Source organism: Triticum urartu, chromosome 7 (genome assembly GCF_003073215.2).
Source record: "Triticum urartu cultivar G1812 chromosome 7, Tu2.1, whole genome shotgun sequence".
Taxonomy (NCBI): domain Eukaryota; kingdom Viridiplantae; phylum Streptophyta; class Magnoliopsida; order Poales; family Poaceae; genus Triticum; species Triticum urartu.
This window is the reverse complement of record NC_053028.1, coordinates 87,097,576-87,123,814: the sequence shown is the minus strand read 5'-3', so window position 1 is coordinate 87,123,814 and position 26,239 is coordinate 87,097,576. Positions and strand designations below refer to the sequence as shown.

Below are 26,239 nucleotides of genomic sequence, written 5' to 3'. Positions count from 1 at the left end.
TTGAAGATCCAAGACCTGGACACTATGCGCATCATCCACACGAATTTCATGAGCCCAAGATCACGTCAATTAGAGTTTGGAAACTTTAAATTCCACCAGATGTTAAGATCTTCCTCTGGGATCTACGCAAATGAGTGGTTTTAGCAATTGACAATCTCGTGAATCATAATTTGCAAGGAATGTTACATTTGTTATAAATACCAAACGAGTAAACATCTCTTCTTTAAATGCAAATTCCCTCGCACCGCGTGACTTATAATCTAGGTTATTTTGTATCCTTCTCAAAGTGATCTAGTATATATGGTAGCTGGTTAGCGGGCATAAATACGAAATTTAGATCACAAATCTTGGTGGATTTGGCGGGCTACTTTGACTATACAGAAAATGCTGTGGTAAATGGATATTTTCTTTATCGATAAAATATGGTATTTACCCCGCAAAAAGATAAAATTTGGTATTTGGAATTTGGTGAACATATGACACATCCAACTCCTTGGAGTGGTGAGCTTCTCCCTCTTGGTGATGGACGACGAGTCTCCTACCAATTTTGGTGCAACCCCATCTTGTTTCATGCATACATACGTCGTCAACAATTCTTTGGCGCTTGTGCCACATTCATCATCTAGGTCAAGATAGGTCAAGATGGCTGACGTGGGCTCTCTCACCGTATCTCCGGACCATATACGCAATCCTCGGCATCAAGATGTCGGCACCCGGGACGGTGTAGCGTGGCAAGGAGTTCTTCCTCGTGTTTGGATTATGCGAGTATATTACGTATCCGATGTCTTAGAGTCGTGATCGACGACAAGCCTCTTTCGACCAACTTCCGTCCAACCCCATTTTGCTTTTGTGCGTGCACAAGTCTTCAACGTTCTTTGGTGCTTGCGCCACATTATTCCTCAAGGTCGACACGGCCGCCGTGGAGGCAACCAGTGGCGGTGCCAGAACTATAAGCCTGTGATGTCAACTATAATTCTTCTTTAAACCTTGTGGTATTTCTGAATTTATCCATGGAATTTTAATTGTATATTTAAAAGGTTAGGATCAAATGTTGTGTAGTCAATTGACTACACAGCCATAGTGTGGCTTCGCCACTGGAGGCAAGACGACAAGGCTCCCTCGTCGTTTCTCCAGACCATATACAATGTCCTCGGCACCCGAGACGGCGTAGCGTGGCAAGGAGTTCTTCAACGACACTTGGCCGACCCCTTTGGCCATACAAGGAATGGTGCGATAAATGGAAGCTCTCATCATGTTTGGATTATGCGAGTGTATGACGTATCCCACGCCTTAGAGTCGTGATCGACGGCGACTCTGTTTCGAACAACTTTCATCCAACCTCATTTTCTTTGTGCGCGCACAAGTCTTCAACATTCTTTGGCGCTTGTGCCACATCCTTCCTCTATGTCAACACAACCGCCGTGGAGGCAACACGACAAGGCTCCCTCGCCGTTTCTCATGACCATACACACATCGTCTGCATCATGACGTCATCCACGATGCGGTGGCGTGGTGAGGCAAGGCGGTCTTCGGCGTCAACATTGTCAACGGCGACCCCTTCCTCACGGCACATGATCCGCCCCAACCAAGGTGTAGAAAAGCGTGCGGGTAACCGAGCCCGTCTTTGCCCTTGTCCTTCCAAATTTCATTGGGGCATGCTAGGCATCGGCCGGCGGATCTTTTAAAAAGATCCGCCGTCTCGCGAGCCATCAAATCTGGTATACTCCCGTGTTAATGGTCATTCTTCACTATTTCCACTTTTGCAACATAGATTCTGTTGTGGAAGTTTTTGCAACAGACGACATGTTGCAGAAAACATTTGTAACAAAGGTTGTGTTACAATTTTTTTTTCAACAAAGATAACATTGTAGACTTTTTTCGCAACATAGATTATGTTGCAGAATTTTTTTGTCCGCATCGTCGCACCGCCGTGTTGCACTACAACATTCCCCATGTTTCAGAAACATGGGTGAAGTTGCAAAAATCATAAAACATACAGTGGATGAGACTAATCCACATGTGATTGGCTCTCAAGGCAGTGTTGCCACTGCAACATTCCCCATGTTTCAGAAACATGAAGGAAGTTACAAAAATCATAAGACATATGGTGGATGGGACTAATCCATATGTGGTTGGCTCTCAAGGCCATGTTGCCACTGCAACATTCCCCATGTTTCAGAAACATGGAGGATGTTGCAAAATCCTGGTAATAGATACGATAGGTAAGACTAATCCACATGTGGTTGGCTTTCAAGGGCAGTGGACGCGAGGCGTAGAATCTGTTCGTACACGTGGTCTGTTGGATCAAAAGTGATCCAACGGCTTCACCCACGGTGAACGCGAAAGTGCCATCCGCCGGCTGAAAGGTAACGTTTTCCAATTTCATTAGGGGGTGTATGTGTTTGTACTGATGCTTAAAAAAAAGAACAAATAGGAAAAGGTTTTTTTTTGAGTCTAAAGAAAAGGAGAAGTGCGCCAACGAGTTGCACTAGCCAGCGCACCGAATCTGAGCTCGGCCCTCTCGGCCGTGGTGACCGGTGAGGGATCACGTCGTCGGTGAATCCCTGACCGGACTCCCGGACCGCACCGCGCTACACCCACTCCACCCCACCCCACACCACCAGATAGTCAAACCATGTTGAGTCCATCCTGGACCCGTTTACCCCTCAGATAGAGATAGGGACTGCCACGGCGTCGCGTGTCCCCGCTCGCCAAGCCACCGCGCCCGTGCACGGCGCGACACAACGCGCCGCGAGCCCACCGCCCGCACGCATCCGCCCGAACCCCGCCGGCCTCGCCCCGGCTGGCACGCGCGCTCGGCCCAGGCCCAGACGCGCACGCGCACGGGAACCGGGCGGAAACCCGAGCAGATACGCAGCCGGCCGGGGCCTACCCCATCCCTCTCCTCTCTCTCTCTCCCAAGTCCCAATCATTGCCCTTCCCCACACCCCACCCCACCCCCGCCCGAGCGGAAGCAAAGCAACCCCGCAACCAGAAAGCAACGATATCCCTCGCCCGCCGCCGCCGCCCGCCGCGGTCGCCCCGGGCCGGACGGAGCAGCGACGACCCCACCCCACCGACGACCGATCGCCGTGATGGCGGCGCGCGGGCTGCGGGGCGTCCGCGACGACCTGTCGGAGCTGGGCCGCCACCTGCTCGACATCGCCTGCTTCCTCCACCCGCTGCTCAACCCGGCGCACACCGACTCGCCGCCCTCCACCCCGACCCATACCCACGCGCACCGCCGCCGCTCCCCGTCCCCGCGCCCCGCGACGCCGCCCTCCCCGCCCGCCTCCATCCTCGCCGGCATCCTCGCCGACCTCGCCGAGATCGGCGGCTCCTTCCGCGTCGGCTTCTCCGGCCGGGCCGCCCCCGACCGCCAGCCGCCGCCGGCCCGGGCCACGCTCCCCAGCCCGGTCGACTCCCCGCCCCACGCCGCCTCCGCTGCAGGCGTCGCCGATGGCATCCTCGGGGCGGCCCGCGCCCTCGCCGCCAGGCCCGAGGCCTGGATTGACTTCCCCATGCTCGCGATAGACGAGAGTAAGGCCCTCCCCCCTCGACTCTCGTGCGATTCGTTGCTGATTGTATTTGTTGCCGCCAATTTCGCCGGCTCACCACTGATGGGGCGGTTCTGTGCTATATATGGAAGTCAGTTAAGGGGAGATAGATTTAATGTTTGTTGGTTTGAGAGCCGTCGGATTTAGCACTGCGATTGCACTCCTCAAATCGGAAGGGATGGGGGCGAACTCCAATCAGGAAGATCAGAGTATAGTACTGCTGCATAGTTCTGGTCTTCTCAGTGTAGTCGATGTAGAGTTACCCTATCTTGTTTTCATGCTCTTGCTGCTAAGCTATTGCTCCTATGATCTGAATAGCTTAAGATTGACATGATGCCCATACCGTAACTCTTGAAACATTGAGTATGTCGGTTAGTAGTACCGCCTTGAGTTGTTTCGCATAGCTCCTCGTTGGTAGAATCTTTTACGGATGTTGCTTTGCTGCGGTGTGAAACTATTCTTCGCATTTAGATGCATGATGTTGTGGTTTCTACTACTTTGCAGATGCTACAATCTCTGATGTAGAGAGAGATCATATGGAAGTCATTGAAAAGCTTGTCCCTGATTTAGCATCTCTGCGGGCTACGCTCTGCCCTTCTTACATGGATGAAGATGCATTCTGGAAGATATACTTCAAATTACTTGAGTCAAGCCTGAGTGAACATACTTCAGAGGTGTGTTAGGACATATGATATTATGATTCTTATGCATTGTTCCCTGCTAATCTAATATCTGTTGTAGAACTAATTTTTATGCTAGTTTCAGTTTGAATTGTTTCTAGTTTTGAACTAAGAACATGTTATTACTGCATGGCCTGCAGTCAAATAGAGCTGGAAGAATGTTCAACCACTTTTCCTTTTTAGTTAACTTTATTATTGTTGCTATTGTTGGCAGTAGATGAACATATTTCTATGCATTTTTAAGCTGACATAAACAAGATTGGGTATGTATTGATGACAGTGAATGCATCATTGCATCATATTTTGAGAAGAAGAAAAATCTCCACCTCATTCAACAAATAAATACTACTCCCTCCGTCCCATAATATAAGACGTTTTTTAACATTAGTGTAGTGTTAAAAACTGTCTTACATTATGGGACGGAGGGAGTAGAATTTATCCTGGGAATCAAATAAAAAGTGGTTACTGAATAGTGACAATACGAGGTACTCCATGAACCACATATATAGGATATAGTTTAGTTGCTAGCAGGATGGGTAATGTGTACTGAGGTTGGCAATTTGGAATCCCCTTCATTAATGAGACAGTGACGCTCACTAATCCATAATCAATGCATGTGTATTCAATACTTTTTAATTTGAATGCAATAGTTTTAGGACTCGGTATTAGTTTATTTTCCATATATAGGTGAACTATACCAACATTTTACCTGAACTATTGCTGTAATAATTGGTACTCCCTCCGTTTCTTTTTACTCCGCATATTAGTTATGTTTGAAGTATTATTGACATTCACAATACAAATTCAATATCAATAGATCCGTCATGAAATATATTTTCATATTATATTTATTTGTGATTGTAGATGTTTATATTTTTTAATATAAGTTTGGTCAACTTTGAAGAGTTTGACTTTTGAAAAATCTAATACGCGGAGTAAAAAGAAACGGAGGGAGTACTAATAAATTAACTAGAACTTGTATTGGCTGTTGGTAGGTCTCAGAGAGCTCACTTAAATGATGTCTTATTAGCCAGCACGTACTGTTATCTCTTTAGTAGCAGTATGCCAGTGTAATCTGCATTAGTATTAGAGGTTCTCTTGAATGATTGGTGGTTTTATGCCATGTTTTTATCCTCTCGTGTCATTCTTCTCTTTGTTACCTTAGTATTAGACTGAAGTCGTGAAGATAAAGAAACAATAATAATGCGCTGAGCTGTGTTTTTGGATATATGCTAATTGCATTACTTACCAGTCTTATCAAATTATATTTTCAGGAAGATACCCAGAGTGTGCAAGTTTCTGTGCATCGTGTAAATGAGATAGAGTCTCCACCTCATGTCTGTGAGATAGAAAGCGAGAAAGGCACTCAAGAGGGCTACCAATCTTCAGGGAGCCATGCTTTAACCAAAACACGATCCGAGCAAAGCATGGACCAGTGGGTGTTTGCGAAGTCAAAGTCGGAGCAGAGCATGGATCAGTGGTCCGAAATACCTTCAGACGTAGAATCCTTTAGAGAAGGTCATAAAAGGTACTTCAGCAGCGAAGCTGAGGAGATGAGCGACGTCGACAACTCCAATGTGCTCGTCATGGACAAATACATGGACTCGCTCCTGCCGGACCGGAGAAGCCTCCCGTACGCCAGCTCCTCCGTGAGAAGCGACTCGGTAAGAAGGAAGCCCGCCGCCTCCTCCCCCGACTACAGCCGCCGGCCTCCGCAGCCCACCCCGCCCGCATTGCTTTCGAAGAAGGAATCATGGGATCTCATTCAGGATTCGGAGTTTGAGATACTGGACAGCTAGCAATAATAAGAGGTCTTTGATTGATCTCCATGGCTTCGTTAATTTTCTTCATTGCCCTACTACCCTTCACCTGGTTTGTAAATGGCGGCCTTACAGGTGGTGCCAGTGATGGTTGGAAAAGATCTTGTCAGTCAGTCAGTCAGTAATAATATCGTGTGCATATATATGTCCTCTCATCCCACTTGCTGTAACATAAGGAATTTGTGATGGATCTGGCAAGTGTGAGGCCTGGATATTGGCCTCCCTGCTGCAGAAAATTTATGTTGCATACTGTTTTTTATGTCTCGGCTTTTCTGTTGGGCTTGTGAGAATTCTTAAGTTCGGAAATAGGGAAACTGGGGAGAGCTGCTCATGTAGTTGGTTTGCAGTCGAGATTTTTCTTTACGACGTGTAAAAGAGGGCAGGGTGTTTCATAACAAAAGAGAGCCAACCCAAGAGACCCTTCCTATATACTCCGATTCAAATGGACTGTAACATACAAATGTATATAGACATATTTTAGAGCGTAAATTCACTCATTTTACTCCGTATGTAGTCACTTGTCAAAAATTTTAGAAAGACAAATATTCGGAGAGAGTATTTCCTTGAAAAAAATATAAGGAAATCGGGTAGAAAATCTGAGCCTGAAAGACAGCATCTAGACAAACTATGTGAAGAAAACTGCGAAATTGAGTCAACTCCAACGCGCTGGCTTTTTGTTCTTTTTGTTCGTTTAAGTCGGCCAAGACAAGTGTGTCTGTTCTTTTAGTGTGTGTTGGGGAGGAGGGCCAACGTGGCCGACACATCCCAAATTTGTGGATGAAAGAAAAACTGTCCGATTAAAAATAGAAAAAAATATGAACTTACTACTTAAAATGTTGGCCAAAGTCCACTTACATTAATAATAACTTAAACTAAAAACATATAAAACATTAAAAAAAAGGGCTGCTACAGGCGCGGACGGATCTAGGGCAGCGCATCTAGGCTTCATCGTCCTTGTCCTTGTTCATAAGGTTGACGTATTCTCACACTCGTGCCCACGGGAATGCTTGCTGAAAGGCAGCAAGCGCCGCTGTCTGGTGGGCCGCGTCAGGTGCCTGCTACTGTGGTAGGATTGTCGCAAGCTGGGCCGCCTCCTCCTCGAGCTTGCGGCTCTTTGCCTCCTCGTTGCGCTTCACCCGCATCAGCCGCTCCCCATGCGCCTGCTCTATCGCCAGCACCCGCACCTGTGCCTCCCACCCTAGTAGGTGTTGGCACTCTTCCTTCGTCACGTCCAGAAAAACAGGCAATCACTACACGTAGATCGACAGATTGGTCATCCACCGGTACGTCGGTACCTAGGCCAGCTCCTCGGCCGCGGATGGTGGTGGTGGTGGTGGCTTGTAGGCCTCCATGCCTGGCGCGGGTGGTGGTGGCGGCGGCTTGTAGGCCTCCACGCCTAGCGCGAGTGGTGGTGGCGGCAAATGATGAAGCTATGTATCTGGGGTAGGGTCATGGATCTATCCAACATACCCTCCCCAAGGACATCTCTACAAAGAATTAGAAGCAGTCAAAGAGAAACCATCATTCACTCGACCATGAAGATGTGTTCACTCGACCACCTTGAAGAAACTCGACCACCAAAAGACGAGAAGCCCTTCACTCCGCAACGGTCGGGGTTTAAGTCACAGCTTTATGGACATTTATAGCACTTTACTTCGGACGTTACCAGTAACGCTCCTCCTTTATGAACATTGAACCCTGTGTAACAGAGGGGAGCTGGGGTCCTAGCGCACTCTATATAAGCCACCCCCTCCTCTGGGACAAGGGTTCACACTTTCTGTAATTCACACGCATATATCCAGTCGACCGCCTCCGGGCTCCGAGACGTAGGGCTATTACTTCCTCCGAGAAGGGCCTGAACTCGTAAAAATCGCGTGTACAACTCCTCCATAGCTAGGATCTTGCCTCTACATTCCTACCCCCCTATTCTACTGTCAGGCTTAGAACCACGACAGTTGGCGCCCACCGTGGGGCAGGTGTCTTAGCGACTTGTTGGAGAAGTTGCAATTTTTCCAATCCCTTCATCATGGTTTCAGGCGGAGGTTTGGCTGAGGGCCGCGAGATCCGTCTCGGCGCGCTCGTGTTTGTCGTCAACGACTCCGCTTGGCTTCAGGAGGCTCCACTCGACGTCGACGCGCTCCCCGCCCGCGGGGCGACACACTTTCGCGCGTGCGTCCACGGCGTTCTCCTGCGGCAGCTGTCGACCCAGTATCGGTCGGCTCCAGCAGATTCCCCCCTCCCTGCGGCCCGCCGGAGCAAACGCTTCGGTCGGTCGAGGCTTCAGCGGTGGGTGAGGCATGCAGTGGCCCGCCAGTCGGCCACCCCTCAAGTCGCGGCGATCGAGCCCGACGAAACTCTCTACGGCCTGTTCGATCTGTCGACTGGCTCCGTAGAGACCGTATCCGAGTGCGACAGCAGCGACCCAGCGGCTGAAGTTTTGATGGTCAATGGACCACGCAGTCCTCCTGGCTTCACCCGTGAAGACGGAGGCGACGGGAATGGCGATCCGTCGCGTGTTCATGAAGAATACCGCCCCGAACCCCTCTCTTCGCAGCAGAGGGAGGAACTTCGCCGCCGGAACATGGATGCACTACATACTCCTATAGTTGGAGAAACCCTTGAGGCCCAGGCCTTGGAGCAGGCGTGCTTGGCCAACTTGGCTGAGCGCACTCGACTGGAGAACCTCCAGCGCGCACTCGACAATCGCGCTCGGCAGCGTGCTCCTGAATCCAGTCAACGCCAACTTTTTCCACCTCTGACTCAGGTATACCGAACCCCGATCCAGAATTTAGCAGCGGCTGCTTGGATAGCGGAGTCGATCCAACCTTCCCAGTCAGAAGCTGGCCGAGGTCTGGTGCAGATTCAAGCCTTGCTCCGGGCGGCGGGGGAACAAAATACGGTCGTATCTCAGTCGCGGAATAGGATCCATAGCAGATCCGTGGTTGCAGACACAGTTCAGTCGGCCCATAGCCCAAGATCGCCCCCGAGGCGTGAGGGACGTGGGGATCGACGAGAACAGTACAGAAATCGTGAGCAGTATGATCACCGAGTCGATCGCGATGATCGTCGTCGAGTGCCCACGCCTCCCCCAAGGAGTGGGTCGTACGTGCCTCGGCAACATGAAGACAGACGCCCTCACAGTGTTGGGCGAGGTATTCCAGTCGACCCCAGGGAGCCAGGCTTTGATGCGAGATATATTCTTGTTCAGGGCTTGGTCGACAGAAACAGAGCTCACTGAGAGGACCATGACAGGGATCTACAAACCAGCAACATGGTGCATGTCTCAGGTCCAGAGTGCTTCAGCAGAGCTATCAGAGCTGCGGTGATTTCCCCCAACTTCAGGTTGGCGACTGGAGTTAGTAAGTTCACTGGTGAGTCCAAGCCTGACACTTGGCTTGAAGACTACCGAGTGGCTGTCCAGATTGGTGGCGGCAATGATTAAGTCGCCATGAAACACCTTCCTCTAATGTTGGAGGGCTCGGCTAGAGCATGGCTGAATCAGTTGGCGCCTGACAGTATTTATACTTGGGAAGATCTCGCCCGAGTGTTTGTCAGAACATTCGAGGGCACTTGCAAAACGGCCAACAGGTTTGACAGAATTACAGTGTTGTGTTCAGAAACCGAATGCAACTTTGAGGGATTATATCCAGAGATGGATCACCCTACACCACACGGTAGAGGATGTGTCTGATCATCAGGCAATTTGTGCCTTTAAGGAAGGTGTCAGGTATCGGGAGTTGAATCTGAAATTCGGTCGGACAGGAAATATGACTCTGACTCAGATGATGGAGATTGCCACCAAGTATGCCAATGGTGAAGAAGAAGAACGACTCCGGAGTGGCAAGCACAAAGCAGTCACCTACGAAGCCGGAGGAGGAAACTCCGGTCGGAAACAGAAGCGCAAGGCCGAGCCAGCTGCTCCTGGTGAATCCTTGGCTGTGGTTCAAGAAAAATTCAAGGGGAAGCACAAAGGGCCGTGGAACCCCAAGAAAGTAAAAGATCAAGATGGAAATGATGTGTTGGATCTGCCGTGCCACATCCACACCAAAAAAGATGAAGAGGGTAATTTCATTTACCTGAAGCACACCACTCGGCAGTGTCGGCTCCTAATCCAGCAATTCCGAGAGAAACAGCCCAAGGAAAAGGAGAAGGAAGCAGACAAGGCTGAGGATGAGGAAGGGGACGATGATGGTTATCCCCATGTGAATTCCACTCTGATGATTTTTGCTGACGTTGAGAGCAAAAATCGATTGAAAGTAATCAACAGAGAAGTGAACATGGTCGCTCCGGTGACACCCAGTTACTTGAAGTGGTCACAGACTGCCATTACATTTGACCAGTCTGATCATCCAGCACACATAGCCACCCCTGGGAGGCAAGCACTGGTGGTCGACCCGGTGGTCGAAGGCACTCGACTGACAAAGGTCCTGATGGACGGTGGCAATGGCCTGAACATACTTTATGTAGAGACGTTGAAGGGAATGGGCATTCTGATGTCCAGACTCAGTGAAAGCAATATGAGTTTTCATGGGGTCATTCCAGGCAAGAAGGCTGCATCCCTCGGTCAGATTGCTCTCGACGTGGTTTTCGGTGATTCCAAAAATTACCGCAAAGAAAAGTTGACATTTAAAGTTGTGGATTTCCAGAGTGCCTATCATACCATTCTGGGCAGGCCAACTTATGCACGTTTTATGGCTCGACCATGTTACGTGTACCTCAAATTGAAGATGCCTGATCCCAAAGGGGTGATCACTATCTCTGGTAATCGGAAGAAGGCAGAAGAGTGCTTCCAGAAGGGCTCAAAGATCGTCGATGCTCAGATGGCCATGGTAGAATTGCAAGAATACCAGAAAAATGCAGATCCGAGTGATTTTTTGCGAGCCAAGAAGCCAGCCACAGATTCAGCATTCCAGTCGTCTGGTGAAACGAAGTCGATTCACATTCACCCGACAGACCCCAATGCTGCTCCGACTCACATTTCAACCACACTCGACTCCAAATAGGAAGAAGCGCTCATCCAGTTCCTCCGTGAGAACTGGGACATCTTTGCATGGAAGCCTTCTGATATGCCGGGTGTTCCCAGGGGACTGGCTGAGCATCGTTTCTGAGTCGACCCAAAAGTGAAACCAGTCAAAGAACATCTTCGACGGTCCGCCGTATAGAAGAGAAAGGCAATCGGTGAAGAGGTGGCTCGGCTTTTGGCAGCTGAGTTTATCCGAGAGATTTACCACTCCGAGTGGTTAGCCAATGTTGTCATGGTCCCAAAGAAGGACGACTCACTTCGCATGCGCATTGATTTCAAGCATATCAATCGGGCCTGCCCGAAAGATCACTTTCCTCTCCCTCGCATCGACCAGATAGTCGACTCGACTGCAGGGTGCGAGCGTTTGTCCTTTTTGGACGCCTACTCCGGGTACCACCAGATCCGTCTGTACGGACCCGACGAGATAAAGACAGCTTTTATCACCCTGTTTGGGTGCTTCTGTTATGTCATAATGCCATTCGGTTTGAAGAACGCTGGAGCCACATTCATGCGGATGATTCAGAAGTGCCTACTCACTCAGATCAGTCGGAATGTGGAAGCATACATGGATGACATTGTGGTCAAGTCACGTAAAGGTTCCAACCTACTGACTGACCTTGTTGAAACCTTTGCCAGCCTCAAAAGGTATGATATCAAGCTCAATCCATCAAAGTGCACATTTGGAGTTCCGGGCGGAAAATTACTCGGTTTCCTCGTTTCCGAACGAGGGGTCGATGCTAACCCAGAGAAAGTGGGTGCTATACTCCGAATGAAATGCCCTGTGCGTGTGCATGATGTCCAGAAGCTTACTGGTTGCTTGGCCGCCCTTAGTCAATTCATTTCTCGCCTCGGTGAAAAGGCACTGCCTCTTTACCGACTGATGAAGAAATCAGATAAGTTCGAGTGGACCCTAGAAGCTGATGCAACATTTGCAGAGCTAAAAGCCCTGCTTTCCACCCAGCCGGTGCTTGCTGCTCCAATCAGCAAAGAGCCTTTACTGCTTTATATAGCAGTCACTGGACAAGTCGTCAGTACAGTACTTACAGTCGAGCGTGAAGAAGAAGGAAAAGCTTATAAAGTTCAGCGCCCAGTTTATTATATTTCTGAAGTCCTGACTCCATCAAAGTAGAGATATCCGCACTATCAGAAGCTCATCTATGGGATTTACATGACCACGAAGAAGGTTGCACACTATTTCTCTGATCACTCTGTTACAGTCGTCAGCGACGCTCCATTGTTAGAGATTCTGCACAACAGAGATGCAACTGGTCGAGTGGAAAAATGGGCGATTGAACTCCTTCCCTTGGATATCAAGTTTGAGGCAAAGAAAGCTATCAAGTCCCAAGCAATAGCAGATTTCCTCGCCGAGTGGATCGAACAACAACTGCCGACTCAAGTTCACTCGGAGCACTGGACCATGTTCTTTGATGAATCCAAAATGCTGAATGGTTCTGGTGCTGGGGTAGTACTGGTATCCCCCCGAGGAGACAAGCTCAGATATGTCCTCCAGATTCACTTTGATTCCTCCAACAATGAAGCAGAATATGAAGAACTCCTGTATGGGTTGCGCATGGCCATCTCACTCGGTGTCCGTCGCCTCATGGTCTATGGCGACTCAGATTTGGTAGTCAATCAAGTGATGAAGGAGTGGGACGTCAGAAGCCCAGCCATGACCGGTTACTGAAACGCGGTGAGGAAGTTGGAAAAGAAGTTTGAAGGATTAGAGCTTCACCACATACCCCGACTGAAAAATCAAGCAGCCGATGACTTGGCAAAGATAGGATCCAAGAGAGAAGCCATTCCCAGCAATGTATGTTTGGAACATATTCGCACGCCGACAGTTCAGGAAGATCCTTTTACTGAAGAACCCCCACAGCCTAAGAGCGTCACAGGTCCGACTGAAGTCGAGGTCCCAGCAGTGGTCGACCTAATCATGGAGATTCTGGTCATCACACCCGACTGGACAGTGCCGTACATTGCGTACATCCTCAGAAAAGAACTCCCAGAAGACGAAGAAGAGGCTTGGCAGATCGTCCGTCGATCCAAGGCCTTTACTGTGATAAGAGGACAATTGTTCAGGGAAAGCGTGACTAGAGTCGGTCAGAGATGCATAACGCCAGAAGAAGGTCGAATGATCCTCAATGACATCCACTCGGGGACCTGTGGCCACCATGCGTCCTCTCGGACCATCGTGGCTAAAGCATACCGAGCCGGGTTCTATTGGCCGCGAGCAAATGAAATGACGAAAGATATAGTCGACAGATGTGAAGGCTGCCAGTTTTACTCGAACATGCCTCACAAGTCAGCGTCAGCCCTGAAGACCATTCCTCTCGTCTGGCCCTTTGCTGTTTGGGGTTTGGATATGGTTGGACCACTGAGAACTGGTAAGAGTGGCTTCACTCATGTGCTCGTGGCAGTCGACAAGTTTACCAAATGGATCGAAGCTAAACCTGTCAAGAGTCTCGAGGCCAGCACTGCTCGGAGTTTTATCAGAGAATTGACATTTATATATGGAGTTCCACACAGCATCATTATGGACAACGGGTCGAACTTTGATTCTGACGAGTTTAGAGCTTTCTGCGCTTCTCAAGGCACGCGAGTCGACTACGCTTCCGTCGCTCACCCGCAGTCAAACAGACAAACAGAAAGAGCTAATGGCCTGATTCTCAAAGGATTGAAACCCCGACTGATGCGTGACCTCAAACACGCAGCAGGCGCGTGGGTCGATGAGCTTCTGTCAGTTTTGTGGGGTTTGAGGACAACTCCCAATCGGTCGACTGGACGAACTCCTTTCTTCTTGGTCTATGGAGCCGAAGCTGTTCTGTCGAGTGACCTGCTCCACAATGCGCCCCGAGTCGAGGTCTTTTCCAAAGAAGAAGCAGAGCAGGCCCAACAGGATTCAGTCGATCTCTTAGAGGAGGAAAGAGAGATGGCCTTGATCCGGTCGACCATTTATCAGCAAGACTTGCGTCGATTCCATGCCAAGAGCGTGAGGAGCCGAACCTTTCAAGAGGGAGATCTGGTTCTTCGAGTGGATCAACAGAAACCACACAAGCTCGCCCCGGCTTGGGAAGGCCCCTTCATCATCACCAAAGTTCTCCACAACGGAGCATACCATCTTTACAGTGTTGAGCATCAGAAAGACGAGCCACGGGCTTGGAACGCGGAGCTGCTCCGCCCCTTTTATACTTAAGCACTCGTTCGAATAAAATGTAATAAGAAACACCTTTGTAATTTGTTTAGCAAAGACAAGAGCTTACGGTCCTCTCGTACGATTGTTGTCGTCCTTATTTACTTCTGAAATCCCCCAGTGGGTGGGCTTAGTCGCGAATCCGTTTCGCCTAAGTTCGAAAGAAAATCCGACCGAGTGGTGAGCAATCCTCCCACTCAGAGGCTTAGCTGCAGTCCAATACTCGCCTAAGTTCTCTCACTCGGAGACTTAGCTGCAGTACGGTACTCGCCTAAGTTTGAAAAATCCTACCGAGTGGAGAGCAATCCTCCCACTCGGAGGCTTAGCTGCAGTCCAATACTCGCCTAAGTTCTCTCACTCGGAGGCTTAGCTGCAGTCCGGTACTCGCCTAAGTTTGAAAAATCCTACCAAGCGGAGAGAAATCCTCCCACTCGGGGGCTTAGCTGCAGTCCAATACTCGCCTAAGTTCTCTCACTCGGAGACTTAGCTGCAGTCCGGTACTCGCCTAAGTTTGAAAAATCCTACCGAGCGGAGAGCAATCCTCCCACTCGGAGGCTTAGCTACAGTCCAGTACTCGCCTAAGTTCTCTCACTCAAAGGCTTAGCTACAGTCCAGTACTTGCCTAAGTTTGAAAAAATCCTACCGAGTGGAGAGCAATCCTCCCACTCGGGGGCTTAGCTGCAGTCCAGTACTCGCCTAAGTTCTCTCACTCAGAGATTTAGCTGCAGTCCAGTACTCGCCTAAGTTTGAAAAAATCCTACCGAGTGGAGAGCAAGCCTAAGTTTGAAAAAATCCTACCGATTGGAGAGCAATCCTCCCACTCGGGGGCTTAGCTGTAGTCCAGTACTCGCCTAAGTTCTCTCACTCGGAGATTTAGCTGCAGTTCAGTACTCGCCTAAGTTTGAAAAAATCCTACCGAGTGGAGAGCAATCCTCCCACTCGGGGGCTTACCTGCAGTCCAGTACTCGCCTAAGTTCTCTCACTCGGAGATTTAGCTGCAGTCCAGCACTCGCCTAAGTTTGAAAAATCCTACCGAGTGGAGAGCAATCCTCCCACTCGGGGGCTTAGCTGCAGTCCATTACTCGCCTAAGTTCGAAACATATCCCTATCCGCAAGGACGACGAGGTGCAGGTCGAATGCAACCTTCTCCTTCGGAGCTACGGCACAAGTACAACGTGCGCTTCATCCCTATCCGCAAGGACGACGAGGTGCAGGTCGACTGCAACCTTCTCCTTCGGAGCTACGGCACAAGTATAATGTGCGCTCCATCCCTATCTGCAAGGACGACGAGGTGCATGTCGACTGCAACCTTCTCCTTCGGAGCTACGCCACAAGTACAATGTGTGTTTCATCCCTATCTGCAAAGACGACGAAGCGCAGATCGACTGGAGCCACCACTTCAGAGCTGCATCTCCAGCGCAAAGACTATTCCGAGCAGTGAACAAAGTCCGTTCGAAGGCAAAACACAAGCATATTCGGAGATAAACCAAATTCGGATAAATCCTAAAGTTCCAAGCAGCAAATCAAAAGTATTCGGGCATCAAGCCCGAAGGAGTTTAACGGTTACAACAATCATTCGGCATTCCGAGGCAAATTTAAAGCAGATTCAAGTCTCGTAAGTTTGTTCACTCGGTAGGAGGAGGGCTGGCAGGCTCGACGAATGCGTCCAGGTCGATCCCATCCGCGATCCGAGTAGCGGCAGCGATGAAAGTCTCCATGAAGGACTGGAAGTCATGCTTTTTGGTGTTAGCAACTTTGATCGCAGCCAGCTTGTCTTCACGAGCCTCCTTGCAATGGACTCGCACCAAGGACAGCGCCACGTCAGCACCACACCGGGCGGAGGACTTCTTCCATTCTTGCACTCGGTCAGGGATCTCGCTCAGTCCAGCCATCAGGGATTCCAGGTCATTTTGAAGCGTCGCCCTTGGCCAAAGCGATGAGTCGATTCGGGAGACTACCTCCTTCAGGCGCACAAGGTAGCTTGTGGCGCTGGCGATACGAGACTCCAGTCGGAGCACGTTCATTGCAGTTTCGTCACAAACTGGAGAAGCGATAGGGTCTAGACCCGTCTTGACCTTTCCAGTTTCCTCGTCGAAGTCTTGGCAGAATTCTGCAGCCAAAAATTAATGAGTCGACCGAGCAGGATCCGTTCGCAAGCATCAACACAATCGGTTTAAAAGAAATACCTTCCAGCGTGAGATAGAGCTTCTTGGCAAGAGTCCTCGGATAAGCTTCCGTGTCATTCCTCTTGCGGATCGCGGACTCCAGCTTTTCATTCAGGGCAACCTTGTCCTTCTTCAGACTAGTCACTTCATAGTTAGATTCATTGAGGCAAGATTTCAGCATGTTCACCTCCCCTTCCAGCGTTCCGACTGAAGCAAGCTTTTGGTCTGCGAGAGCAGTTTTATCTTGGGCTGCTTTTTGCGCGGCGGCGAGGTCCGAGTCCTTCTTCTCCAGAGCCAACTTCATTTTCTCTGCAAAAGAAGCAATCGAATCAGACAAGAGATCAAAGAAATATATTGAAAGACATTCGACAGGCAGTTACCTTCCATACCAGCAGCTTCGTCTTGAGCTTTCTTCAGATTCGACTGGGCCAATTCCAAGTCGAGGTTGAGTTGCCTCTACTTCTCCTCAAGTTCAGCAAACTTGGAAATAAGAGTACAAGACTTCTGCAGAAGGCAAAAGACGGGTCAGTCGACAAGATCAAAGGTTGTTTACTTCCGAGTGAATAAAACCTAAAGAAGTTCGCTTAGACCCCAGCCGACTGCACACAGTCGACTTCGGTCTCGGAGGCTACACCCAGCGGGTGCACTTGGCATGCCCCCGCTGATTAAGACCCAACTCGACCGGTCCGCCCGGGCCAAGTCAAAAAAAGCTCTTCAGACCCCAGTCGACTGCCAGCAGTCAACTGCGGTCTCGGGGACTACACCCAGTGGGTGCACTTAGCGTGCCCCCACCGGTTCAGATCCTACATGACCGGTCCGCCCGAGTTGAGTGGAAGAAAAGAAAGGAAGGTAGAACTCAGACCCCAGTCGACTGCCAGCAGTCGACCGCGGTCTCGGGGACTACACCCAGTGGGTGCACTTAGCGTGCCCCCACCGGTTCAGATCCTACTCGCCCAGACCGAGTGGAAGAACGCAACTACCAAAGACAACAAAACACCCAGTGGGTGCTCTGATTCGACGCAAACAACAGGAGATTGTGTAGAAGAAAAATTTTCGGGTAGCATATCCTCATAGAACAAGAGTAGTCGGAAAGTCTACTTACCTGGACATTGGCCCGAAGAGCAGCGCTGGCATCGTAGGCAGCCTGGCTATTCTCATGCACCATCTTCACCCGCTCCATCATCACGTCAGCCTGTCGGATGGCTTCCGCAGCCGCTTCCGACTGGTTGTCCGGGATGGGGTAGCTGGTGAAAAAGAGAGCAGACGACCCAGGTGTGGCAGCTTGGAGCTCCGTGGTGTGGAGTTGGACGACTGAAGGAATCACCGGTGCAGTCGACGGTGCGGGGTGCTCACTCGACAAGGGTGCAGCGAAGGTTACAGAGGCCCTGCCCGCATCTTCAGGTTGACGGACGGGTGTTGTTGTTGTTGGCCCTTGCTGAGACATCTTGCCAGCTGCTACCTTCTTGCTCTTCCTAGGCTTAAGAGCCACATCTTCATCATCATCTGGAAGATCGATGACGTTGGGTGGAGCTGCAAGACAGATCATTCGACCCCAATTGAACCACTAGAATGCAATCGACCAAGGAATCAAGAACAAGATCATAAGAGTTTCTACCTGGGTTAGAGGTAACCGCGTCTTCCATCTCCTCATCTCGGTACTGGGGAGAAAAGGTTCCCGAAGTAGCAGCACTGCAAAGACCCGCATCCAGTCGGTTACATTCTGTTACTCGAGTCGACGAAAAGAACAAGTCAGATGATTACCCGGAGATAGTAGGGACGGTCACTTTGATCCTGGGCAAAGCCTTTGGCAGTTTGGAGGAGGTGGCTTTCGGTGCTTTCGGCGCTGGAGGCGGCACAACTTTGGGCTGCTTCGGAGCCTTCTCAATCGGCGTTGGGGAAGACGTCATGGGACGCTTCGAGGACTGCCCAATCGGCGCGGCCACCAGGCCCGGAGCGCTCGCCGGGTCATGAGCGTGTTTGGATCTCTCCTCTCCCTGCGAGGAGGCGAGTCGACCTCTTCGTCATCAGTCGATTCGTCGCTCTCCTCGTCCTCCTCGGCATCCGAGTGCCCTTCGCCGCTCTCGCCCCCGCTCGCTCCTTCCTCGACGTCTTGCTCCTGCACTCCGTTGGGCATTGAGTACATGTTGATGAGGGCTTGAAAAGACAACGATCAAAATTTAGTCGACTATCAACAAGATGTCACACAATGAATCGGAAAGATACTTGATAAAACAGAATCATACCTGCTCCGGCTAACGTGAGTGATCGAATGGAATCACCCTCCTAGACCCCCGAGGGTTGTCTTTGTTGCTGGTGATTCCCATCAGCCACTTCTCCAAGGTGTCCTCGCTGACGTCCTCCGGGTGGATCCGAGTGGAGTCCTCGAGCCCAGAGTACATCCACATCGGATGATCACGTGCCTGAAGCGGTTGGATGCGTCGACCGAGAAAGACCTCCAGCAGGTCCATCCCAGTCACCCCATCACGGGCGAGTTGGACGACCCGCTCGACCAGCACCTTGACCTGCGCCTTCTCTTCTGGGACCATCTTCAGGGGGGAGGACTTCTCCACTCGAGCCAAAGAAAAGGGAGGAAGTCCAGTCGACAGACCCGGGGTCGGCTGGTCCTTACAGTAAAACCAAGTCGACTGCCAACCCCGGGCCGAGTCGGGAAAGATCATTGCTAGGAAGGTGCTCTTGTTCCTCATCTGGATCCCCAGGCCCCCGCACATCTGGATCACGTGCGGCCTTTTTGCCCGACTGGGAGCGGCGGGTGAAGATGTGTTTGAAAAGACCCCAGTGCGGTCGACGGCCCAAGAAATTTTCACACATTGACACGAAAGCAGCCAGATAGACTATGGTGTTGGAGTGAAATGGTGGAGCTGAGCCCCAAAGAAGTTCAAAAAGCCCCGGAAGAAAGGATGGGGAGACAGTGAGAATCTGCGATCTACGTGGGTGGCAAGGAGAACACACTCACCCTCCCTTGGCTGCGGCTCGGTCTCGTTCCCCGGGAGCCGTGCCGACTTGTGGGGGATCAGTCCCCCCTCCACAAGGTTGTCGAGGTCGTCCTGGCTGATCGTCGAGCGGATCCAGTTGCCCTGGATCCAGCCCGGCGGCAGGACGGATCTCGACGAGGATCCGCCCCGGCTGGTCCGCTTGCCCTTCGCCTTCGCGGTCGCCTTCTTCACGCGCTCCAGCGCCACCGTCTTCTCTTTCCCCATGGCGACGGATTGAGTTCGAGCGAGGGTCCAGCGACGAGAGCAGAAGCGAGCGTGGCGGAGAGGTCGGAGGAAGAAGAAAAGAGAATGGGAGCGCACGGGGCAGAGGCCTGGTCCGGTGCCTTTTATAAGGTCGTTCCCCGAGTGACTGACTGGTGGATCCAGACGATCTAAACAAATCCCGCAACAGTCGCGGACGTAGTACGTGGCGAAAAAGGTGGCACGGAGATCGAGGAGACTTGCCTAATCCATCCCGATTACCACGGTCTCGCCCATCTGGCGCGCTTCCCGAAATTCGAATCCCGCAAAATCCGCGGAGAGCAGAGCAACTTGCCAGACTGAAAACGCCCTCTACATTATCATTCGGAATTCTATCATGAAAATTCACTCGACAAAAACCAAGAATGGACCAAGGCGACCGAAAAAGGAGTCGACGTCGTCTCCTCAGTTCATTGTTCCAGAACAAGATATACTCATAGCACAAAGAATGAGTCGGAAGTGTTCCCAACTCCTTCCTCACTCAAACCCTGATCCATTCAGGGGCTAATGATGAAGCTATGTACCTGGGGTAGGGTCATGGATCTATCCAACATACCCTCCCCAAGGACATCTCTACAAAGAATCAGAAGCAGTCGAAGAGAAACCATCATCCACTCGACCACCTTGAAGACACTCGACCACCAGAAGATGAGAAGCCCTTCACTCCGCAACGGTCGGGGTTTAAGTCATAGCTTTATGGACATTTATAGCACTTTACTTCGGACGTTAGCAGTAACGCTCCTCCTTTATGAACATTGAACCCTGTGTAACGGAGGGGTGCTGGGGTCCTGGCGCACTCTATATAAGCCACCCCCTCCTCTGGGACAAGGGTTCGCACTTTCTGTAATTCACACGCATATATCCAGTCGACCGCCTCCGGGCTCCGAGACGTAGGGCTATTACTTCCTCCGAGAAGGGCCTGAACTCGTAAAACTCGCGTGTACAACTCCTTCATAGCTAGGATCTTGCCTCTACATTCCTACCCCCCTATTCTACTGTCAGGCTTAGAACCACGACAGCAGCGGCAACGCATTGGCCTCCACGCCGGCCGCGCTTTCGGCCAGCGCCTGCGTGAGTCCAGGTCACCCGCGCCTCCTCCTCGAGCATGGAATCCTCGTACTACCACCAGTTGGCCTCCTCGAGGGCGGCCAAGTAGGCGTCCTCCTCCTTCACCACCACCAGTGGTCGTGGAGCAGCCGCTGCAACGGGTGGACCCAATCCCAGACGCCGTCGGGCCTCGTGTTCACTGGCGAACCAGGCATCCTAATACGGGGGAGTCCATTGCGTAGTCGGTGTGGGGGCGCAGCTCCAAATCTAGGGCATCACAGAAGCGATAGATCTCCTCTATCCGCTTGCCAGCCGATTGTGCACCGTTGGCACCAGCACCCTGTCGGGGTTTAGGTGTCAGCCGTGCGGCAAGTTCACATCCGGCCACGGCGTCGGGATGCCGTGCTGCCAGTGGTAGCGGCATCGATGGACGGGGAGATACACCGGCCGCACGTGTATGCGTCGATGTTGGCATGTCGGTGGCGGCCACATGGCAATGGTGAAGTTGGCCGCTCGCTCCCGACTAGGACAACGCCTTGGGGTCGTGCTTGCCACCGCGGGCGAGCTTGCTGAAGAAACCCATGGGTGGTTAGGGCTTGCTGCTTGTCTCGAGGCGGACGCCTGCGTGAGCATGAATATAGTGCATTCAAGTCAGAAATGTGTCGAGTCAGACACTAAGCGAACGCAAAATGGGAATATGTTGGCGCATTGGGCCAGCGTTTCTATCCGTTTACGGACCGAACCAAATGCGTCGGCGCGTTGGAGTTGGCCTTACATACACTTTACCGATCAGTGCAGGTCATAGAAAACTCAGATAAATCAAGTCATGGAGTACATTTGCGTGTAAATGTTCGACGGCGAGTAGATTTGCCTTCAAATGTTCGACCGAGAACAATATCTCTAACAATTTATACCGGATAATAAGATCTCTGATGAACGAGAGTGCGAAATGCAGATGACTCTGCTGAACGGAAGTACGAAATGCAGATAGCAACAGACAATCCATGGGAAAGAGATCTTAGCAGCGCATCCCCAAAACACATGCAGATCGATCGTCGGGCGGGGCATGGCAATTAGGTGGTCGCCGCCGCCGGCGGCGGGTGAGGGTGGAGCGGCACGATGAGCCGCGCCGGGTCGAGGTCTGGGTAGCGCCGAAGCGCGGCGCGCTTCATCTCCTCCATGCCGCGCTCGTACCCTCGCCGATCCCGCTCCGCCAGCGCGCGCGCGCGCTCGCGCTTCATGTCCTCCATGCCGCGCTCGTACCCCCGCCGCTCGCGCTCCGCCAGAGCGTGCGCGTGCTCCCTGCTCGACCCCCGCGCCGCCAGCTCGGCCTTCGCCTCGCGCAGCTCCGCCCGCAGCGCGTCCGCCTCGCGCTCGCGCGCCCGCAGCTTCTCCTCCAGCTCCAGAGCGCGGCCCAGCGAGAATGACACCTCGTTCGCCGCCTGCGCATCATTGCCATGTCGAATTGTCGATCGATCCAGAACAACGAAGCATGCAGGAACAATCCCCATAGAACAGGAGCTAATCTGACTTTGCATCTGCGCGTGCTCACCTGGAGCAGTGACACGTAGCTTGAAGCGACGACGTCGGCGGGCTTGGACGCGGCGAGCTCGCGCTCCCGCGACGGCGTAACGGTGCCCTGCAGCAGCAGCCTCGCCGCCTTCCAGTCACCGTCTTTGCCTGTCGCGGACGGCCGCTTGCAGGGGGCGGGGAAGCCCGGCGGCCCAGAGGGCTCCGAGGCCGAGCTCTCGCCGTCGAAAGCACGGTGGTCCGCCGCCTTCCTTTTCTTCCCAAGCGACGGCGCGCAAGGCAGCACCTCGCAGTCCGGCTCGCTCTTCACCGTCACCTTCCCCGCCGACACGCACGCAGCCGCGGCCGCGGCCGTGGCTGCCTTCTCTGCCACGAGTACATAGGGATTCCAAATCACGGGTCAGTACAATGCACGGCAACGTCCAGAATCGTTCTGAAGTCCATAATGCCGGAGGGGTTCACCTCGAGGAGTTGGCGGCGCAGATGGTGCCCCAATGATCTTGGCCGCGGCAAGATTGTCGTTGCTGAGAGTGAGATACGTGGTGAGATCGATTGGAGAACTCCTTCGAGCACGCAGCAGCTTCTTCGCCATGTCCTTCTCCTTGCCGGTCAGCGTCTGATCCAAGGTGGAGGACCCGAAAGGCAGCCCCCACTCCACCGGGCACGGCCACGGCGCCGACGACGCCAAGAAGAAGAAATCCCCCTTCCAATCCCGGGCAAATCTGTTGCGCATCCGGGCAAAGAGCAGGCCGTGGTTGTCCTTGCCGCGGAAGCTGTAGAACCTGTGCGGTGGGAACAGGCACAGCGCGAAGAAGTGCAGGAACACGGGCAGCGACGGCTCCACGCCGGCAAAGTGGGAGAGCACGACGAAGCCCGCCAGGACGCGCCAGCCGTTGGGCAAGAGCTGGCTCGGGGCGAGCCCGAAGTGGTTGAGCACCGTGCCGAAGAAGGGGTGGAGGGGCAGGCGCATCCCAACGTTGAGCGAGTCGACGTGCACGCAGACGGAGCCGGGCGGCGGCGGCGACCACGAGGCGAGGTTGCCGGCGAGGATTGGGGTGAAGCTGTCGGGGATGGAGTACTTGTTGCAGATCTTCTCCAGGGCTCCTCGGTTGCGCAGCCGCGAGGTGACCCGCTCGTGCGGCGCCGAGACGTCGTCGTCGCCGCCGCCGCCTCCATCGCGGGAGGGTTCCTCGAGGAGTTCGTCTGGTGACCAGGATCCCGAGCTTCAAGAACGAGCCATGGCGAGGCGGCTGGGGTTGTGTCGCGGTCGGACGGTGCTACTACTTCCTCCGTAAACTAATATATATATACTCCGTATGAGCGTTTACATCACTACTAGTAATCAACAAGACGGTAAGAAAGTGAAGGATCCATTTTTCGTTTGTACAAATTGTTCGTAGAAGATAAAAGGTTATGTAAAAAACTTACACGCGATGCAACCATCAGACACAAGGGAGGGCCTCGACGCCTACACCTAACACAATGAAAGGACGATGCAGTTCTTAGCACAAAAAATGGAAGTGTGTCGTACTCTCGTATGCATGTGAGCCATTCCAGAAAATGGACATGAGCAGTCTGGAGGCTCTAGAACTCGGCCAATTTCCACAGCTTTCGGCGGGGAAAACTTTCAATATGCGCCCGGGATTCAGTTTAAAGTGAAAAGGGTGTACGTTGCCGATTCATTGGCGAGCTGCATTTGCATGAGAGAGGGAGGAAGAGAGAGAGAGAGGGGAACATTTGCAACTTTGTTTTAGTTTTGGTTGTTGGGTAGGAAAAAACCAAGGCAATAAGGACATTTTCAACGTCGACCCACAAATTTCTTCTGTATATCTCTGTTTTTATATCTAGACGTGGTCCGTGGATATGATACGATAGAAAGTCATCCAACGCTAATTACAAAGTATCCGGTTGGGAGGAGAAAAAGTAGTTGAGGACCATGATGTGGTGGGACATTTAAGGTTTTGTGTCCGGTTGGGAGAAGAGAAGGAAAATGGGGGACCATGCATGTGCGGCTAAAGAAGAGAGGGGCATGCATGTGATTGATCAAGTGCATGTTCGAACTACGGCAAAACTCCCCCCACATTTGCCTCCAAAATATTAAAATTTGGATGTCCGGACAGCTTCACAAACTGATACAGGTCTTCATTAGTTTGCAGAAGTAAACAAATATGTATGGCCGGATATATACCGTGTTTTGCGGGTTCCTTTGGAGATGCCCTAAACCCTTAGGAGAGATTTTCCTGCAGACTGAGAGCATCTACAGTCGGACTTGACAAATTCGGCCCTTCAAATGCCCGCGGGCACTGACAGGGCACGTCTCAAATTAAACACTTTGCATCCACCTCTCTCATATTTCATCCCCTTGATCCATACAAAGCATGCAAAAAAAATCCTACGTGCTACATTTACGTACTATCCTAGCTACTCTTCGTCGTCAGAGATGTCCACGACAATGGTGCTGGGCGCCGGCTGGACGGGCGGGTAGAAGGGCTCCGGCTCATCCTCCTCCTGCTCGACCTCATCCATGTAGGCGAGCATCTCCACCTACTCTGCGGCCTATTCCGCCTTCATCTCCTGCCGGCTATGGCGTCTTGCCTTCTCAGCTGACTCCCACCGAAGAGAACCGAGGATGGCGGCCGCGACCTCCCCGTCGCCGGATGCAGCATATCCGATGGCCGGTTGTAACACAACCAAGCGGCGAAGGATCTAGGCTGGCGCCATGACCATGGCGAGAGGAGGACTAGGCGAATGTGGTGCACGGCCATGGCGTGAGAGAAGATAGGCAGTTAAAAGAGAGGGGGCACGGAGGATGCCCTTGCCCTCTGGAATCAAGTGGTTCGCGGCGCACTAGCTCTACTGATTACACCGGCGTACTGACTCGCTGAAAGAAAAAGAGGCTGAGGCAGGGGATAACCTGCAGGGTCAAAGAGAAAAAAGAATAGGGAAAGGAAAACTAGCTTTGTGGGCCACGACGCCACGTGGTTGCCTGACAAGAGGATAATGCTTGCGTGCGTGGACGCGACCGGCGCTTCGTTCGGCCGGCGCACGGGCTGCAAACGTTTTCCTTTTCTCATGCCATGTCGAACAAAGTTAGCTCAGCTGCACAGTGATACCAATGAAAGAATGACGCATAGGTGCAAGGTAAAGCTCATCGGATGCACACGTGACAATGAATTTGATCACATACCTGGCAGTACGTGGTTAATGTCTGTGTCTCTGGACTAACTAACGTTTCTTCACATCAATGGAGCTAGCACATAACAATTTGAATAACACAAAACAAAAGATAAACAATTTTAAAACAAAAATTATATCATGCAACTATGTGTAACAAACCAGAACAAAAAAACTTCTATTTTCTCTAACCTTTTTCATTCTCCTATACTAATACTCTAAAATAGAAAAGAAAAATAAATTATTACCCTAAAAGAAGAAAGAAAATGGAAAATTATTAACAAATTTAAAATATTTGCACACAATATACACATAAATTGTACCTTTTATAATATGCAACAATAAGCATATAATAGTAGAATATTTGCAAGAAAAACATTTCTAACAATGAATGAATTAGTTGCATTATTATTACGTCGAAAGAAGAAAGGAAAGAAAATAAAAACTAAATCAAATTGAAATGATGAAGTTTTCTAAGAAAGAAAGAATTGGTGGCTTTGGTATTACCCTTAAGGACAAACAAAATGAACTAAAAACTAAATGGAGATCAAAATAATGAACTTTCCTAAGAAAAAAAATGAAGTAGTGACGTTATTATTACTCTTTAAGAAGAAAGAAAAAGAAAAATAACAACACACATATGACAAATTTTGCACACAATTTACATATAAATTTCACTTTTCATAATATACAAGAATAAGCGTATAATAGTGGAATTTACACAAAAATGAAGTTTCCTAAGCAGAAGGAATTAGTGACAACCGTATAAGCATTAAAGAATTATGAAGTTTTCTAAGAA

At 51.1% G+C, this 26,239-nt stretch overlaps 2 protein-coding genes across 2 annotated transcripts; one reads left to right on the top strand and one right to left on the bottom strand.

The window, feature by feature from the left end:
- The first annotated feature begins 2,931 nt into the window (after nucleotides 1-2,931).
- On the top strand, nucleotides 2,932-6,316 carry LOC125521025. The gene is made up of 3 exons (XM_048686077.1): nucleotides 2,932-3,540; nucleotides 4,062-4,231; nucleotides 5,512-6,316. Exons 1-3 carry the CDS (start codon nucleotides 3,096-3,098, stop codon nucleotides 6,034-6,036), a joined length of 1,140 nt encoding a protein of 379 aa, XP_048542034.1. The 5' UTR covers nucleotides 2,932-3,095; the 3' UTR covers nucleotides 6,037-6,316.
- A 15,235-nt stretch (nucleotides 6,317-21,551) lies between these two features.
- On the bottom strand, nucleotides 21,552-23,526 carry LOC125524015. Its single transcript, XM_048689093.1, has 3 exons — nucleotides 22,729-23,526; nucleotides 22,289-22,632; nucleotides 21,552-22,178 (listed from the first exon to the last, which is right to left on the bottom strand). Exons 1-3 carry the CDS (start codon nucleotides 23,234-23,236, stop codon nucleotides 21,810-21,812), a joined length of 1,221 nt encoding a protein of 406 aa, XP_048545050.1. The 5' UTR covers nucleotides 23,237-23,526; the 3' UTR covers nucleotides 21,552-21,809.
- Between the last annotated feature and the right edge of the window lie 2,713 nt (nucleotides 23,527-26,239).

Bases quoted from the DNA above. Each gene is read 5' to 3' on its own strand.
- LOC125524015 (XM_048689093.1), bottom strand. From the start codon at position 23,236: ATGCGCCTGCCCCTCCACCCCTTCTTCGGCACGGTGCTCAACCACTTC. The intron at 22,633-22,728 runs GTGAACCCCTCC...TACTCGTGGCAG, and splicing joins TGCGCCGCCAACTCCTCGAG to AGAAGGCAGCCACGGCCGCG. The intron at 22,179-22,288 runs GTGAGCACGCGC...AATGATGCGCAG, and splicing joins GCTACGTGTCACTGCTCCAG to GCGGCGAACGAGGTGTCATT.
- LOC125521025 (XM_048686077.1), top strand. From the start codon at position 3,096: ATGGCGGCGCGCGGGCTGCGGGGCGTCCGCGACGACCTGTCGGAGCTG. The intron at 3,541-4,061 runs GTAAGGCCCTCC...ACTACTTTGCAG, and splicing joins CATGCTCGCGATAGACGAGA to ATGCTACAATCTCTGATGTA. The intron at 4,232-5,511 runs GTGTGTTAGGAC...TTATATTTTCAG, and splicing joins TGAGTGAACATACTTCAGAG to GAAGATACCCAGAGTGTGCA.